Source organism: Centroberyx gerrardi, chromosome 15 (assembly GCF_048128805.1).
Source record: "Centroberyx gerrardi isolate f3 chromosome 15, fCenGer3.hap1.cur.20231027, whole genome shotgun sequence".
Lineage (NCBI taxonomy): Eukaryota > Metazoa > Chordata > Actinopteri > Beryciformes > Berycidae > Centroberyx > Centroberyx gerrardi.
In genome coordinates this window covers 3,068,642-3,086,995 of record NC_136011.1, presented here as the reverse complement: position 1 = coordinate 3,086,995, position 18,354 = coordinate 3,068,642, and the positions used below count along the sequence as shown (strand labels likewise).

The following is an 18,354-nucleotide window of genomic DNA, read 5'->3' as shown; positions in this document are numbered from 1 at the left end:
ACAGTAGGACTAGGCTGCGATGCGTCGTTCCATTCAACCGACCCCCTTTTGATCATGCACTTTCAAACCGGGGAAGGGAATGGGGTTGACGGGCTTTATTTACGCTCAGAATGTAGTTGCCAGATAAAGAAAGCGATCCTGAGACAGCATTGTTTAGTAAAGTTTAGTAAAATACCAGCTAAGAAAGATAAATGAGCCATCTTGTTTCTGGGATAAAAATCTCACCTGAACTTATTCGAAGTTTCCCCTATGTTCAACTTGGCTGAGCAGCCCTGACCGTCTCAAAAGAGTGTAGGGTCGTCCATTGTTTAGACCTATAAGGTCATTACGAGGCTGTTTGCAAACGCTGATGACTGGTGAGAGGACAGCCACCTCAAGCGTTAACAGCCTCATGGTTTGGGCTAGCGCTCCTATATTAATCAGTGCCATTCACACGATCGTCTAATCCCCCTCTCGCCACCATTGTCTTATTGGTTTAATTCGGTGAGCGGTTCAACCACGGGGCCCTCGCTAGGCCATGGCATTCTCTCGGTCTCAGTCCTCCTCCCGCTCTACAATGGTCTCTGTTAGGGATGACAAATTAATCTTGATATGCAGTTAGCGGTTTCTTCAGGAAAGATATCTTTGAGCGGGCCAACGCCTGGAAACGACTGCATTCACTTCTTTATTTGCTCCGTTATGGTTCGATCTGATGTTCAGTGCCATGAAGAGCAATGCTGAGTTTACTCATTGTGTTGTCCTTTTTTTTATTCTGGTTGGGACTCGTGGTAATCAACATTAATTATCCAGCTAACTGATTCACAACATTATCCACATTACTGACCAGTTGACCAGATTACATTTTAATTTGACACATAATGTATCTTTGTTTGACATTTCTCTGGAGCTTGACAACATAACTGAACACCTCAATTTTCCCTAAATTTTACATTTTTCTTTCAGCAATGGAAAGATTTGACCGTGAGGGTTAGTATTAGTATTAAAATGTTCCATTCCACTTCATCCAAAAAAAAGATACAAAGAATAAGGCTAATTAGTACTTATAAGGCATTCAAATAGAACTACTGCGGAAGGGACAGCATTTCCATAATTAAACAGACTATGACAGATTGCAATGGTAGACAAAAACGGCAATAGATATAAAATGGCAAGGCTGCCTATATATTTGTGGTTGACACTGCAGGGTTTGGTCTGCCGTATAACAAACTCAAATGCATCTTTCACTCAACTCAAGTGTATGTGTGTTAAAGGATTTCTCTGGTGTTAGTGTTAGTGAAAGCTAGCCTGCCTTGCCAGATTTGCATCTCTCCCTTATGAAACTGCTGTTGTTTATTTTTTAACTTTAGATAGAATATTCTAGATGTTTTACGTAATTATCCTAACTTTTGAAAACAGCGTCATAGCAGAGACCAAACTAGCTTGTTGTTATTAGTAGCTCCAGCTAATATGTGGGACGAATTGTGGAATGATAAAGCTAGCTTATTCCACACGGACTATTTTCAGGCGGATAAACAGTCTATCAAAGCTAAACGGCTTGAAGTAACCATGCAGGATGTTAGCAATTGGTGAGAAGTGCCGTGTAAGGCGGGACTTCCAATCTAAACAAACCCAACTTCTTCAAAGTGAGTGTGCTCAGTGATTTGAAAAGAGAACTTACATCAGCCAGGAACTACTTTTCATTCACAAATAAAATGTACCACTATTTTATGCTTACATCTTCGACCGATATATCTCCTCCATGGATTACGTTGCTACACATCTCTGAGGTTTGGATTTGACATTGTAAATGATGAGCAATATCATGAATGGGATTGAATGGCATCTAGAAAGCAGGGAACAGGGAGAGAGGCCAATCTGGAAAATGAGGCCAACTTTCACCAACACCAGAGGAATCCTTTAAGTGTGAAGAAGGTCAGAAGAATTATAAGCCACAATAGTCTACAAAAAACTATTAGAAAACGTTTTGGGCATTTCACGGCTTCAGATGAATGTTTGAATGCATGAGCACTAGTCATAGTAGAGTGTGATATAGAGGGAGAGAGAATGACGTAAAAGAAATACCTAATAGAGGAATCGGCATTCCCGATTTTGTCTCAGAGACTGGCCCAGTCTCCAAGATTTGGATCACATAATCATTACACCGCTAGGTTCTGTTCACATTTGGGAAACAATTGGACACTGGTGACTGTTCAAAGTCAAACAAATGTAAATGGTCATGGTGCTATAGGTTTGGCAGTAATGACAACTTGAGAAAATGGATTTGGCATTGTGAGCCAATAACAGCACTTATATTTTGTCCCTGAGCAGTGAAGTGTAAAGGACTGAGGGAGTGAAGAGACGGATACAGGGGTCACTATGGGTTTCTAAATTCTCTTTCTAGCTGAAGAGGATCAAGAACAGGCAATGGCCTTTCATTCTAGAAACCTCAATTTACGGTGAGTGCTGTAGCAGATTGAATCAATTTTGTTTCCCCAAATACAATGAAGTTTCCTCTGTGGCCACAGTTTGTTTTTTTTTGCCTTGGGACCATTTCTGAAGCTGTCCTACTTAAACTGTCTTATTATGAAAAAACCTCCTTGACACGGAGGAGTTGCTTCCATGCATTGTATCCAGCTGGAAATAATAGATCATTCTCGATCTTTAAGTACGACCTGATCTCCTTAGTTTAATTTCCACTTGGCCGAGATAAATTGTCTGAGCTGCACAGTTGTCTTTGAGAACGACTAAACCAAATATCTTATTGAGCAGAAAACCGTGGCTCGGTAAATGGTGCAGGAATAGGAGGTGGTACAGGAATAGGAGGAGGTGAAGTACCATTTCCATATGCAGACACAGAAAGGAAGGAAGCAAACCTCAGACAGTGGTCACTTGACGCTGACTCAAACACTTGACATTCAAGGACGATCTGACTCATATCATTTCCATTATGAGGCAACCACAAATACAAAAACTAAAATATCTGAAAGTCTTTATATTTTCACACATCCACGGATCATTCTGCAGTTAGATTTTAGCATCGAGTAGCAAACCATTTTGGATCACATTCAAATTATGTTGTAATTACATTCCAATATGTGGTTAAAGCCAAAAAATGACAGCAGTGTTCTAATGATTACTGAGAAAAATGAAAGACGGTTCAAATTTATCATGCATTAAAATGGAAAAAATCCACCCAAGGATACTCTTTTACTGTTATAAATCAATTAGTGATGTTCAATGTTTTCCAGGAGTTATTTTGTAACACATTGTTGTCGCCTACTTCTACTTCAGTTACTGATTTCCTAGGTTTCCCAGAAAGATTTTAACCCCTAATTCAAAATGCAACATGTCTTGTGGTTGCATTGCATTCTGGTCTATTGAGGCTACTGTGGGTGGAGAAATTGGTCTCTCTTCCTCTTCTGCGATGGATTTCTCCCTGTATGATGGTTGAACGTTGGTGCAAAATGGCGGCTCTAGAAAGAAGCTCTTGCTCTTTGATTCTGAGGGACTGACACCAAAACCTGACGTTTACCACTGATGTTTTAGATCCTGAAACATTTTCTGCTATCAAACTCAAATTATGTGCTGGATATATGTCAATGTGATGCCACATTGTCTACATTTTGCCAGAATAATAAAAAATACACCACCAAACAACAAAATAGACCCAGAAATGCAAGGTATACCACCAATAGGCATTTTTTTTTAAACAGTGTTTAAATGTTTTAAAGTGTTTTTTCCTGTAACAGATGTGTGTGGTATAAGGGTGACAGTGGAGAGATAAATAAGCAGAGAAATATCACACTGTTACTCCTCTGGCCCACTTCCCCATTTCAGCCACATACACTGTGCACCATAGGGACTAAATAATTAAATCTGCACCTATCAGCGTTAGTTATTCAGACTGTCAAAACACACACACACACACACACACACAAACACTGACTATGAATGAAAGCACAGAGAAAGACCAGATTATCATATTGCCAAATTGATCAGGCCTTACTTGGCATACATCCAATTAGAAATCCCCAGGGCAACAAAAATGTAGAGATCAAAGCAAAGCAATAAGAAAATACAAGGACTGACTAATACCACTTTATCACTGCTGATACTGATTCCAAATACTACACTTGAAGTATCCAATCTGAACCACTACTTTTACTCTGCAATACCAACCATTCATTTGGGTTTATTAGAGAAAAACAACTGAGATATAATCAATTTTTCATAATATATAATAAAAAGGCAGAAAAACAAGTTGCTTTCATCAAACATTTTCTCTCTCAAACCCCACGGAAACTCTGGTCTGGTCTCACCTCATTGTGGGGCAGCCCAGCAGCAGAAAAAATAGGGATCTTCTGTCCTCTGGCAATACTGTTCATGCCATCGATGGCTGAGATGCCGGTCTGGATCATCTCCTCGGGGTAGATACGGCACTGGGGATTGATGGGCTGGCCTGTAGAACACAGAAAAAGTTAGCTAGGGACCCTTCTGAAAAAAACAAGACCTTTTCGTTTATCTTTAAGTAAACACAGCAGGCAAATGCCAAATTGCATTCCATAAAGTACTGTTCTTTCTGTCCATTGTGGTGGGATTGTAAGGTCAACGCCGGAGATGAAAGAGTCTAATGAAAAAAAAAAAGAAGAAAAGACGCGGCCTTCCTACAAACGTCTTCTTCTTCTGTCATCTAAAAAAAAATCTATTCCAGGAGGCGTCCTACTGACTAAGTTGGTTAAGGCATGTACCATGAAACTGTGACATCCTGGGTTCGAATCTGGCGTGGGACCTTTGTCACAGGTCATCCCCCTCTCTCTTCCCCTGTTCCTATCTCTCTCTCTCTCCACTGTATTGACCAATAAAGTAAATTGAATAAAAAAAAGTTCTGCGTTGGTGATTCTGTGCGTAGACCACTGAAATGCTAGATAGCAGTGGTGTGCTTTGTTAACATGGAAGCAATAATAACAGAAGTAGCAGTGTTTGCATTCTCTGAAATTCACCTTCTGGGATATTTCTCACCACGAATTCAGTAACATCTGGTAATCTTTATAATTTGGAGATAAGGTGTCGCACAAATTAGTTTAGTTTGCAAACCTCCTCTCTTCAATCTGCTCCATTGTCCGGATACAGGCAGGAGGAAATAAAAAGCGACCCAAGCAGGCCAATCACAGTTCTTGCGGTCTTGCGTCACCCTACGCACAGTTACATTTATGGGGAGGTGCATGTAAGCTACTGTGGAAGCCTCTGCGGGCTACACCGGCACCACAAAGACCTACAGTGCAGCTATGGCAACATTTCAGAAGTATAAATTGGCCTTAAAGCCACAGCAATGAACTGTCTACAGTCTATGGCAGTGAAAGAGAGAGAGAAAAAAAGAGCATTTTGAAATGGCCTAGGAGAAGAGATCAGCTTTGGGGTTTGTGATCAGCAAACTGAGCTGGCACCCAGACCATGTACAGTGCCTTCTAAAAGTATTCAGACCCCTCGACTTTTTGCACATTTTTTTGTGCTATTAAGTTATTTGAAAATAAATTTCTTCAGGATTGTTAGTCTGAGGTCTATGCAAAGCATTCTGTTCTTTAACATACATTTCTGTCTTGCTTTCTTTTTGAAAGAATAATTAAATATATAAAGTATAATTAAAATAGCGGAGAAAGGTCCAGGTCCCTTAACTAGATCTTAATGGCACTCTATGGGGTTTTAAGGTGTAGACTGGCATCTCTGATGTTTGCGGATGATGTTGTCCTTCTGGCTTCATCGCAGTGTGACAGCCATGGTTCTCTCCTGGAAAAAGGTGGCCTGGCCCATCCGGGTGAGGGCTGAGCAGCTACCCATAGTGGAGGAATTCAGGTATCTCGGGGTCTTACAAGTGAGAGTAAGATTGACCACCAGTTAGGTGCATCGTCTGCAGTAATGCAGGCATTATATCAGACCATGGTGGTGAAGAGAGCTGAGCCATAAAGCAAAGCTCTAAATTTACCTGTCAATCTTCGTCCCGACCCTCACCTATGGTCACAAGCTTTGGGTAGTGACCGAAAGAATGAGATTGGGGATACAAGTGGCCGAGATGTGATGTGAGATGAGTGGAGGTTCCTCCACAGGGGGGATGCATGATAACGGTGAGGAGTTCAGTGATCAGAGAGGATCTCGGTATTGAACTGCTGCTCCTCCATATTGAAAGGAGCCAGTTGAGGTGGTTCGGGCACCTGTTAAGGATGCGCCCGGGCACCTTCCTTTGGAGGTGTTCCGGGGTCCTCGGGGTAGACCCAGGACATGCTGGACTACATCTCCCAGCTGGCCTGGGAGCACTTGGGGATCCCCCAGGAGGAGTTGGACAAAGTTGTTGGGGAAAAGGACATCTGGGCTGCTCTGCTTGCCCTGTTGTCCCAGCGACCCTGACCCGGATAAGCAGCTACAAAATGGATGGATGGATAGGTTGCAGCTCACAAATTCTGTACTTGTTTAGATAGGCGGGAAAAAGTCGAGTCAACATCCAATAGGAGCCAAGACCAAGACAAGGCTAAGACGTGAGCAATTGTGATTTCAAGGCCAAGACCGGACTCCAGTACTACAGCCCTGTGTACTATAAACTGATTTATACAGATAAAACATAAAACAATTTCACTCAAAAGAAGTGGACACAGGGCACAGTCTGCCCTCTCCTACAAAAGCAGTTCTTCCTGAGAAAAAGACACTGCTTTTCTAATGCTTCTGCTCAGTACTTACGAATGTTGGATACGGTTTAGATTTGCTACTGGATGTAGAGCTCTCACTCATCATTGTACCTTATATGCCAGAGTTACTGGCCCTCCCTATCCATGCACGGACTTACTCATTGGTATATTTTCATCTATCAATCTATTATTAGTGTACTGCCTTCTGTATCTGTGTAGTTAAATCTCTCGGAAAGCTGGGAGTTATACTTTACGTTCTAGTGACTTGTTCTTGCCGTCCCTACGTTGATTTGAAATTACGTGATCTGATCTCTCTGGGAGAATTTATAACTGTGGTGAATGGCTAAGAGGCTGACATAAGAACTTGCCACTGTTTTCCAAATGTCTTGGCTTGTACTTATTGTTCGTATGGACTTGATGGACTTCAACTGATCTCTTTTGTTGTTTGGCTTTCCTGGTTAACTAATGGTTAAATAAATGAAAATAAAAAATCCCAAGGTTCAAACATGCGGTAAGCAAACCTCTTATCGAGAAGTATCTTTATGGAATAAGCTTCATAAAGCAGCTTGGTGCTATAAAATACGACTTTAAAAACATTGAGAATATGTTCACTGGTCACAGTCTAAATTTAAAATAATTTTGTCCATGAAGTATCTAGTGAATGTGTATGTGCATATTCATACATTTGTAATCAGTGTTTTATTAGTGTGTTTTATTCTGTTTTCATTATTAAAGTGTTTTTTTGTTTTAATGTAACACTCACAAGAGTAGCCCAATTGGGCTAAAAGAGATCCTAATAAGAGAAAGTTTCTGTAGCAAGGTCTTACCCATGATGTCCAGGTAGTCCTCAGCCAAAACAGTGGGCCCACGGTCAATAGGTTTGCCTGAGCCATTGAAAACACGTCCTGGAAAAAGGAAGATTTTCTCCTTAAAGCCAAGTAGAAATCAAGTCTGTCATTTGATACATAACAAATATTTTATTTATTGGGAAGTTGACTTCAAATCTCATTACTAAAAAACACCAATGATATGAAATTCATTAGATGACACTTCCAACCAAATCTGATCCATTATGTTTTGTGTCAGACTCTAAACAGATAAGAGTGGCTCTGATGGCTCTTGTAGAGTCTACAAGTAACATTTTAAATTCATGGCCGTGATTAATGATGCTTCAGCGACAAAAGCAGGTTTACTTTCTACTCTTATTCAAATATATGTAACCTTGTGCTGTACTGAGATGATCACACTGATTGAGACATTCAGGAACAGTTAGAAAAAAGGTCAGCCATCAAGCTCAAAGGTTCAATTTAGTGTTTTGTCACTCTTACCATTTACTAAGTACATTCAAAACATAAGTGAAATACGGATATTGAAGGGAAATATAACACAATATAGAGCATTCAGCATACTTTGAAAGCACAGCTAAAAGCTCAGATACTGATTGGGTATTTCCGTCTTTGTGTTAGACAGATGGAGGGATGAGAGGGGGGACTGTGATAAAAGCCCTGATGTAGGAGCAGCTCTAAAGAAGAGCCTAATTGTGGATTAATCAGAGGAGGATTTCACACTGTATTCTGTTGGGCTCCACCACCGAATGTGGTTTCATCTTGCAGTCACCGTAGTCATCTTACCCAGCATGTCCTCTGACACCGGTGTGCGTAGGATATCGCCGGTGAACTCGCAGGCCGTCTTCTTGGCATCAATGCCTGATGTTCCCTCAAACACCTGAAAATAAAAACAGTCACAATAAGCCACAAAGGTCTAAGGATTACTTAAGAGAGCATCTCTGCTGTGGTTAGTTGAAGTGATAACCAACAAGATTCACATTTTATTATTTTGTCTCCATCTTTAGTGGTTAAGTGGTCACACATTTCTATGTGATGTGTCTGAATTTGTTAGCATCAGCCTGATCATTACTTACAGTAATAAAATCCAGCCATTGACAAGTGTTTGGCTGACAGAGGGCAGATGACTGGACAAGAGCAAATGGATTCATAGCTCTGTATGCTTTACATGAATGTTTGATTTCAGTACGTGCAATCGTTACTAAGACTAATAAAATCATTAGAGTTACAAGCATTCTGTAACTCTAGTATTGTATCACAAAGACTTTTTTATTATTTCAAGTTTGCAAAACTTTCTTATGAGCACGGAAACTCAAACACACAAAAGGCACAAATTCCTTACTTAGCCTTCAAAACTTGTGTCAGATATTTCTCTCCATACTATATCTATTGATTGTGAAATCACAGTGAGATGTGTGACGGCTCATTGAACTCAAGAGTTACTGAAGCATCTGCCCCTTTCATGATTGTTTTGTTGTATTATTGTAATCTATATCTATTTATCCCAAAGTTGCACTGAGATCAGTGATGGCACGTCGGACTCGGATGTCGGAGTTGCATTAATGATAACTATGATGTACCTAGTATGCAGGACTTCATTGATAAATGTATCCTCACGCTATATGAAAAAATTTAACAGTTAATAATTAAGCGATAGGAGCAGGATGCGCTGTTTTAAGTAACCAATAAGCTGTGTTAGGCTTTTGTATGTGGTTTCATACAGCCAAATAGGTTGCAGCTTATCACAATGCTTGTTTTATTCTGTAGCCATCTTTGGAACCAAGCAGTTATTGCTGTGTTGTTTTTGCACTGCACTTCCCAGAGATCACTTGTCAATCAAACAGTGCGTCCAGTGCTGTGACATCCTTGGATATTCTGTTGAAGTTTGAGTTTCAGTAGGTGGTGCTCTTTTCTTTGTCTGTTCCGCCATGGTGGCTATCACTGCTCATGCCAACTACCCAGTTCTTCTTCTATTTAATCCAAGCAAACTGGAAGTGTAAAATGCATCACTTCCTGTGTTCCCAAGAAAGACCTACCCAACAGCGGGTGTTTAGAGCAGCAAATGTAAAAGCCTTCATGACCTGGGTATGGGTTGAATCACTATTGTGTTATATCAATCGCAGAAAGTAGGAAAACAGCCATTTATTTATATGACAATTTGTGGAATATGACTCAATGCTCATATGCTCTCAACTGTGTTGTGACAGCTCACAGCTGCTATTCAGTCAGTGTGGGTGACGCTTCTCACCTGGACCACTGCCTTGCTTCCAATCACCTCCAGGACTTGCCCGCTCCTCTTGGTTCCGTCCGGCAGGGTCAGGTGAACAATTTCAGCGTATCTGGGGAACTGGGTCAAAGATAGGCAACACAATGTAACTAGAGCTACACAGATACCAATTTTTCCACAATCAATACAAGTACCAAGTACTTTATTAACTAGATCGGCCAATACTAGTACTGATCCAAGTACTACTCAATTAACAGTCATTTATGTCACCTAATATTTATAATTATAAATAAATTATAGGAACAAGTGGATCAATTATGTTTATTTATTAATTTGATCAAATTATGCAATGACAACTGCATCAATAAAATTTTAAAAAATGTTTTGTTTTTTTTACACTGGTCAACCAGCTTATCGATGGACTCTCAAAAAAGCTTCTTCAGAATAGGTCAACAGATGAAGAACAGAACATTTAAATCTTGTTTGCTCTCAATTTGGGCATGGAAGTTGGAATAACGCTGCTCTGTCAGTGGCATGTATGGATGACTGACACAAACAGAATAAAAGTGTGGTTCTGCAATAGGTGGAAAAACATGCTGTAGCACATTGTTCAGAGATAAATTATTTTTATTATTTGTTATTTGTTAAATATGGGACATAAATATATGACAAAAACTGCTTGTCAGGCTCACCTTCACATTATCCAGAATCACCAGGGGTCCGTTCACACCAGAAACAGTAGAGTAAGCTGAAAAAAAACAGGAGAGCATTTCATTCATTCATTCATTTCAAAAGGCCACAGGAAAGTAACGTCAAGTAATGAAGGCAATATTGACAATATGCGCTTTTTCTTCTTCAAATGCAAGCCATCAATCAACATGGGAATGAGTAGTCTTCCTTACAGACAACCATGTTAATAATCACAAGCTGACCTTTCGCGGTGAGATTTAAACACCTGTCAAGCACTTCCGTGCCCAAATGTCAAGGCCAGGCAAATGTCAGGAAAAAATACATGAGATGCACTTTGCACATGTGAAGTACAATTGACAAGGTGCATGGCGGTCTCCAAGCCTTGTAACAACAGGCTATAGAATGAAGGGTCATCATTGCTGGACGGTAATTGTGGTTTATTGTTTGGAAAGACTTCAGGCTAATTCCACTAACCGTCCTCAAACAAGACAGACTTTGGCTTGTTTTTTCACCAACTTGCATGAACTCTGAGGTACAGATTAGATATATAAATATAAACTAATAGAAAAAAATAATAATAATAATAAAAACTACAAAATAAATATATCACCAAAACCATTACTCATTACTATTTTGACTTCACTTACAGATGCTCCATGTAGTATTTTTAAACATCAATATATCATTGTCAAAGTAATTGTAATAAATTGGTAAAATTACCATAAACAAAGCGGATCATGGTCGAGACGATTGGTAACCTATGTATTATTAGTGCTAAGCATTCCTCAAAATTAAAACCACGTTTCCCATAAACCCTGTTCCTGTACCTCCTCGCTGCGCTCTTTAGCTTTACTGAAAAGGATAAACATGTTGGAAGTGATTTTTCCATCGGCCTTTCACTCCTTCCACCATCTGCCATTACTAGAAACTCTGAACGCTTGAGCACAGTTTGCACACAGTTTTGCTACACATTCACTCGACAACTTTTCCTGCAGCTGCATGTGGCCTAAATGCATTACTGGCCACATCCAGTCTTGTTCCTGTGGGGAGTCTATAGTCCAGCACCGCGCCAGGATACAGCAGCACGGGTGGGCCGCCTGGACTCTCATTGCTTAGTCTGTCCTGATTTAAAAGCACCCACAAACACACCATCAAAGACAAAATGATGCCTCATCAGCCAAGCATCAAGGACTCTTTGCAAAAGATAGAATTCCATATATTCTGCCATTACACAATAGGTTTAGAAAGAAGGATTGCAGTTTAACTGTCTAATGACCATTCATTCAGGGTGTCTGCTACTTCAGTCAAGTTAAACATACACCAAAATCATCCATGTGGCCCTGATAGATTGTTGGCTCCAGTGCTCTATGCTAACACTTTAGCATACACTATGTTGAGTGATAGTAGCCTCCATGCTAACACTTTAGCATACACTATGTTGAGTGACAGTAGGCTCCATGCTAACACTTTAGCATACACTATGTTGAGTGACAGTAGCCTCCATGCTAACACTTTAGCATACACTATGTTGAGTGACAGTAGCCTCCATGCTAACACTTTAGCATACACTATGTTGAGTGACTGTAGGCTCCATGTTAACACTTTACCATACACTATGTTGAGTGACAGTAGGCTCCATGCTAACACTTTACCATACACTATGTTGAGTGACAGTAGGCTCCATGCTAACACTTTACCATACACTATGTTGAGTGATAGCAGACCACTAGCAATATCGCAACAGTGAGGAAATCACAACATGTAGCAGCTCTAAAGCTAAATGGTAAGTAATGTGATATGGTTGCACAATATGGTAAAAACTTTGGTTTTATTGGTTGGAATTTTTATGTACGCCCACTGGTCCACATTTAAGTCACCACTAAAGATTTTCTGTTTTCCAGGAACTAAAAGTAATGAGATTTTGGAAAATACAAGAAAATAATTTTTTTGTCAATTTTGTGGCATAAATTGTCAAATGGGTGTATGGTTTGAAGTCATTTTTCATTTCAATGTGACTGTTAGCATGGAGCACTGAAGCCAACACTCTGCCAGGGACACATTTTGGTGGATTTTGGTATCTATGTTCTCATCACCTAACCGCTAAGTTGACCAATGGGACAATCTACCAAAAACTTGGTGTACTGCTTTACGGATCCACAAGTTTCACCGTAATGGGACAGAGGCAGGTCAGAGGCAGGTAGGTCAATCTGTAGAGGTTGGGACCATCAGGAAGAGCCTAAGTAGGGACAAGTAGAGGAGCGAATGTCCTGGACCTCTCTTTCTCTGAATGGAGCGAAAACGTTAGCTCTGCTGACATGGGAGCCAATTTAGGTCAAAGAATCCACGGTCTCCTCCATCTGTCTCTCCCTGCACATCTGCAGAGTCGGGGGGTAAGATGTGAAGACAACGGGGTGAAAGGGGGTTTTGGGAAAGCTGGAGGTGGTGGGCGGGGGGCTGGCATTGTTACTGCTAGGTTTTCTATCATGGTCTGGTGTTTCCTTTTATGTGTGAACCGTCAATCTCTGGGCCGATATCAAAGGCGCAAGGAAATTAGAGTGGACTGGTTCTAACACGGAGCACTAAAGCCTGGCGGGGTGCATCCACTATGCCACTAATTAGGCGGAGGCCAACAAAATAACCTGTCAATGCGCTACAGCACTGCAGCCATTTCCCACACACACCTGCATTTCAGTCCCTATTAGTCAGGCTGTGAGACAGGCTGTGGGAGACAGAAGTGTGTGTGTGTGTGTGTGGGGTGGGGTGGGGTGGGGTGGGGTGGGTGGGGGGGAGACTGTGTGTCCACAGACACAAAACATTGGCACTTTCCTTCTCCAAAATAAAAACGCATCTTATTCATAACGGCCTTCATCTCAGTTCTTGCCTCAGGGCCCAAAATTTGGTCAATGACTTAATTTCTTGCATGAATTTTTGGGATTTACTACACCTAGTTCTGCAGTGGAAAAAAAAAATGCACTTGATCGGTGATCTCTTTGGTTCCCTCATCGGCCAATAAGAGCCAGGATGCAGGTTAATGAGTCGTAGCATGGTTTAACATTGCACTAATCCTCAAAGCTGGGACAGCCCACACACAGCTTTACTGAAATGATCCTCAAATGAGCTAAAAATCCTACGTTGCTTTTCAAAGACAAAAGAGTAGCCAAAGTGCCAGTCTCCTCCCTGTCAAATAACTACAACCAATGTGCCTTTGAGCAAGGCACTTGACGCTAACTGAAGTTGTACTACATATACTACATTCACTCTTGTATACTACAACATTGCAATGACTCCCCCGCTACCTGAAAATAATAAGAAATTGATAAAATCTTGAGACAAATTTTAAAGGCTTTAACAATCAAACTTTTCTCAGTAACATCCCCTCTTAACTCTGCAGGTTCTCTAAATAAATTGCTATTGTTCCCCAACAGTAAACGCCATGTTGAAAGAGCAACATAAGTATAGTAAATATCCCTCAAAATGAGTGGATGGCACAATCCATCCAGCAGAGTAAAAATACACACATCCCTGTCTTAACCAGGTGCCAGACAGAAGTCCGCACACTGCAAGTATATGAATTTATATGTATAGGTGTTAATAAATTCATACATCTTGGGAGCAACTTGCAGTGTGGACAATCCTTTTGCTCACAAACACAAATCAACCTGTGTCATTCTCCATTGAAGATCAGGCCTTGCCTTCAAAAACTGCCTAAAGAATTACGAAGGATTATTATGATTACAAAGATGGATGTGTTTATTTTTCAACCTCAGACAGCTCCCCATACCCAAATATGCCCTTTGCAACAAAAAAAAAACATGCTTTTATGAAAATTCCATCAAATTTTCAAGACAATATGTTTTTTGTGTTCAGCCCCTTTTTTCCACGAATTGCAGAATGTGCATGGTGGTCATGTTTATAAATGGACTTAATAGCTGCACTTAGCCTACAAATTGCCCATATGTCTCAAAAGAGATACATATGGCTATTTACTGAAGGGTGATAATAATGATGATGCAGGGAAAATTGCGGCTGCATAATTATACAGCAACCTCTTAGAAATCCATAAGTCCACTGCTGAGAGATGTTTGGTAACAGCAATGGGGAGACGCAAACGTAATTTTAAGACATTTCAAGTGACTTTACCTTCCCACATTTACTGTGAAGAAAAAACCCTTCCATCTGTTGCATCCAGTCAACTCACAGTAAAACAACTTTCTAAATAAACCATCAGGTCAAAGTTGACAGCCACAATAAAAACAGAAGTCACAAATACAAAAATATATGATATTATATAATTCAGTCATTTCTACTAATTCCATTGTAGCTGTGCTGGAAATATCTCCATGTGACGTCATCTACGTTTGGCCAGTTATCTACGGGAATAAGAAAAACACACCATCTTTTAACAGTGTTAAAGTGCTTTGGGGTGGATTTTTCTATTAAGCAAATGGCCGTTTGGTGGACATTTATCTGAAGTGCAGAACAGCACCATGAATGCATACAATTTTAATATGGGTAGCCACAGTGGGATTCGAGCCCCTAACCCTGCCCCTACACAGGACCAAATCATCATGAAAAACAGAACAGTTCAGGGTAGTGGTACCCTCTTACGTTCAACTACTATGATAAAAAAAGATTTGGTTTGCTCGCTCATTTCACAAGATAACGACTACTCAATGGGCTATACATTCATACGGTGTGAAGTAGCAACATTTCCCATTAGGTTTGAAAAACTTTCTCCACCCCTCTTTTGCTACTTCAGCTCAAGTGCAGCGGTCCCCTGGCTTAGCATGCAACGGCAGTGTGGGTCACCCTGCGGCCTGTTCAGCTGCCAGAGCCCTTTGTGTACAAAGATGTTAATTGGTCCTAATCCGCCACTAGAAGCTGTTTTGGTAGCCTGACCTCGCACCCTGAAGGACACCTTGGTGTGAAATACTAAAGGGCCCATTCAAGTGCCAGAGAAAAGAGGCACAGAGCATTCCAACACAATTCAATTTCCCAGCTGAAAGAGGGGGGACCGGAGGGGAGGGGTCGGAGCTGGGATGGAGATGGGGGCGCATCATCATTCTGACGGTGAATGAGCGCTACAAAGCAGTGGTAGCTGTGATGTGCAGCCTCACAATCACATGTCTTAGCCCCTTGCTGCAAGCACGCACACAGGGATTCTCACAGCCACTCTGGAGATGGGAATGCTAATTGCCTTAAACCTGAAACCCTGGCGGCTGAGGGAATATGAGCATTTAGAAGCTGTTTGATCAGTCATAAAGGTGCAGAGATCTTCCAACAACGGTTCAGTGGGAAGAGTTGAGCACCAGATGTTAGTAAGGACATGGAAACAAAGGCAATGAACTGGAAAAGGAAACGGAGACACTTCTCCAAAAAGCAACAAAACCAATCATGTGATACTTTAGACCAATTACAGATGGCTGCACAGTGGGGTCTGGTATGGAAGAGTTCAAATAGTTTGGCTAGCAAGCCTGGAGTCTGAAGCCAATGCAGCACTTTGCGTGTCCCGCAAATGTGTCCTTTTGACTGTTACGAATTTCTGCAACCAATATAATGTGGCTTTAAAGGAAAAGTCCACCCACAGATACTCTTCAGGGCTTGTCATTTCCATTAGTCTGCTGGCCCGACTGTTTTCTCAGAGCTCTGGGCCAGCAAATATTGATTTTTAGTGGTCTGCTGGCTAGTGATCAGATATAGTCTGAATTTGGGCAGACTCGTTATGAAATGATATGACAGAATGATTATCTTGTCAGTGAAATGCTTTCTTCTTTGCATCAAGCAAGCATTCATCCAATCGGATGAATGAGACTATAGGCCCACGTCATGAAAACCAAAGTGGAACTTTCACTCCAAACAGCTTCCATCTGACACTGAGCTGAGCTGGAGTGTGTGTGAGTGTATACCTTGCCACTTAGTTTGTCTACATTGTCACCAATGTGCAATATAACCTAGCCATCTGTTAGAATTTCATGTCCACACAACTTGGCTACAGCACTGAGTAGAACGTATGTTTGTTCAATGTCAGGCAGTCACCTTTTGGCGATGCAAGTCCAAAGACCATATCAGGGGGTTCCCCAAGCGCCGGCTGCCGGCTATTTAGCCATCTACCCACCTCTGTCTGGCCAGCTACTTTTATAACTGAATGTCACTAAGGCTACGTACACACTGCCAGAATTTGGTAATGACAACCGAATTGAGTGAATGCGCATATGTATGGTACACGGGAGTCACTCCACTCCTACGATCTCGTGATGGCTGTAAATCATGTCTGTAACCATAGTAACATTTACTTCAGATCAATATGGCGGCTACCATTGCCTGTATTTTCGGTTACTTGACACCAGTAACCAGAGGCGTCAATTTATCCATAAGGTTTAATAAATCGCCACTGACAGCGGCGTCACATTCTCTTTTTTCACCGCATGGACTTGATAGTTTTAACCGCAACATTTGTGCCGAAGACCGCAGAACTGGTAGGAACAACCGCAATGTTGAGGAAACAGACTGGATAGAAAATTTGAGAATGTCTCACAACACTTACCTCTGTCTCTTTCAAATTAACGATGGTAATGTTACGTAACGCAACGAGTGTTTCACCTTACGTCACTTAACAAAAAGTTGTCCAGTCCGGTTCTGCTACACCCTACTCGGACTAACCCAAACCGCTCTCAAATTCAGTAGTCAATACCTGATTTTTTCAGGTTGGGGGGGGTCTAAAGAGGCTATTGACTGAACAACGTCATGTTAATCTGCGCAAGCCATTCTGGTCCTTGATTTTGATTTGCCACCCAAGTTTAACCAATCCTGACAAGTCCCACTTGCACACTAACTCCATTTTGCCAATGTTCAAAATATAAATGGGAGAAGTAAAGGGAGGAACAGGGAAAGATCATAGGGGCTTCTGTTTAAGGAGGGTTTGTTAAAGCCCCAGTATGCAGGTGTTATGACCATGTAAAATTGGGGCATTTCCTCATTATTTAAACTGATTTATGTTTCCATAATTATTGGATCTCAGTTCTGTGAGTGCAGTAGTACTCAGGAGAGAGATCCAGTATTGCTCTGAGAAGACTAAAATATGAACTTTGTTCTTAGATTTATTACTATTTGCAGGGCAGGAATTATACCACGGCCAAACGGCCAGTGCCGTGGATGCCCCGGAGTGTGGCTGTAATACCCCTGCTAAAATTAACTATCCACACGGCCAGTTTGGCATGCCCTGTTTTGAACTGGCCGTTGTGCCCTTAAAAGAAAGTTGTGGATTTCCTCATTTAAAACTACATGCGACGCAGCAAATAAACAAACTCACGTTTCCCAGTGTCTCCGTCATCACGCTGGACAATAGTAGCGCGAGATTTCTCCCACTCCCGCAAACGTATGTGTAACGTTAACGTAAACATTAACAGCTAATTATTAATTAAACTGAGAGGGAAAGAGAGAAGCCATTGCTAACTGCTAAGCTATCGCTAACTGCTAAGCTATGTAACTAGCAGATCTGAAATGCGTGTAAACAACTGTGGGATTAGCGAGAAAGTCGCTAAAAGGAGAGAGCTATGAGTGCTTGAGCAGAACTAGTGTAAGTTTAAATGTACAGCAGGTAATTAGCCGCTAAATTGTAGCGTCTACCGATAGTCTGCATGTGAGGTTTAGGGGACATCTGTAATTTGTAGCTACAGAAAATAACCTGGGTTACACTTACGTTATCGTGTGTTACTGGACATGTAACTAACATGTAACTTTGCAGTCTGAGCCATCTTACATATGTGCTGTATCACACTGCAGCACTTAATTTTTCTATTAGGATATTTATTTTGTTGAGGAAAAAGGACTGAAAAAAGGATGTTAATAACCATTGGTTTTGGCCTTGATGCCCTACATTTTGGCCGCGATGCCCCAATAAATTTGTATTTATCAAAGGCCAAAGTGGCCTTGCCCTAAA

At 41.1% G+C, this 18,354-nt stretch overlaps 1 protein-coding gene across 1 annotated transcript in view; it reads right to left on the bottom strand.

Moving 5' to 3' along the window:
- atp6v1ba (ATPase, H+ transporting, lysosomal, V1 subunit B, member a) overlaps positions 1-18,354 on the bottom strand; it is a 47,879-nt gene that overhangs the window by 19,486 nt on the left and 10,039 nt on the right. The window contains exons 2-6 of the mRNA XM_071901911.2: positions 10,418-10,473; positions 9,747-9,845; positions 8,285-8,378; positions 7,481-7,558; positions 4,299-4,438 (exon numbers count right to left, since the gene is read on the bottom strand). Of these exons, the coding sequence (XP_071758012.1) occupies positions 4,299-4,438; positions 7,481-7,558; positions 8,285-8,378; positions 9,747-9,845; positions 10,418-10,473 (467 nt within the window). The remainder of the gene's footprint in view (positions 1-4,298; positions 4,439-7,480; positions 7,559-8,284; positions 8,379-9,746; positions 9,846-10,417; positions 10,474-18,354) is intronic.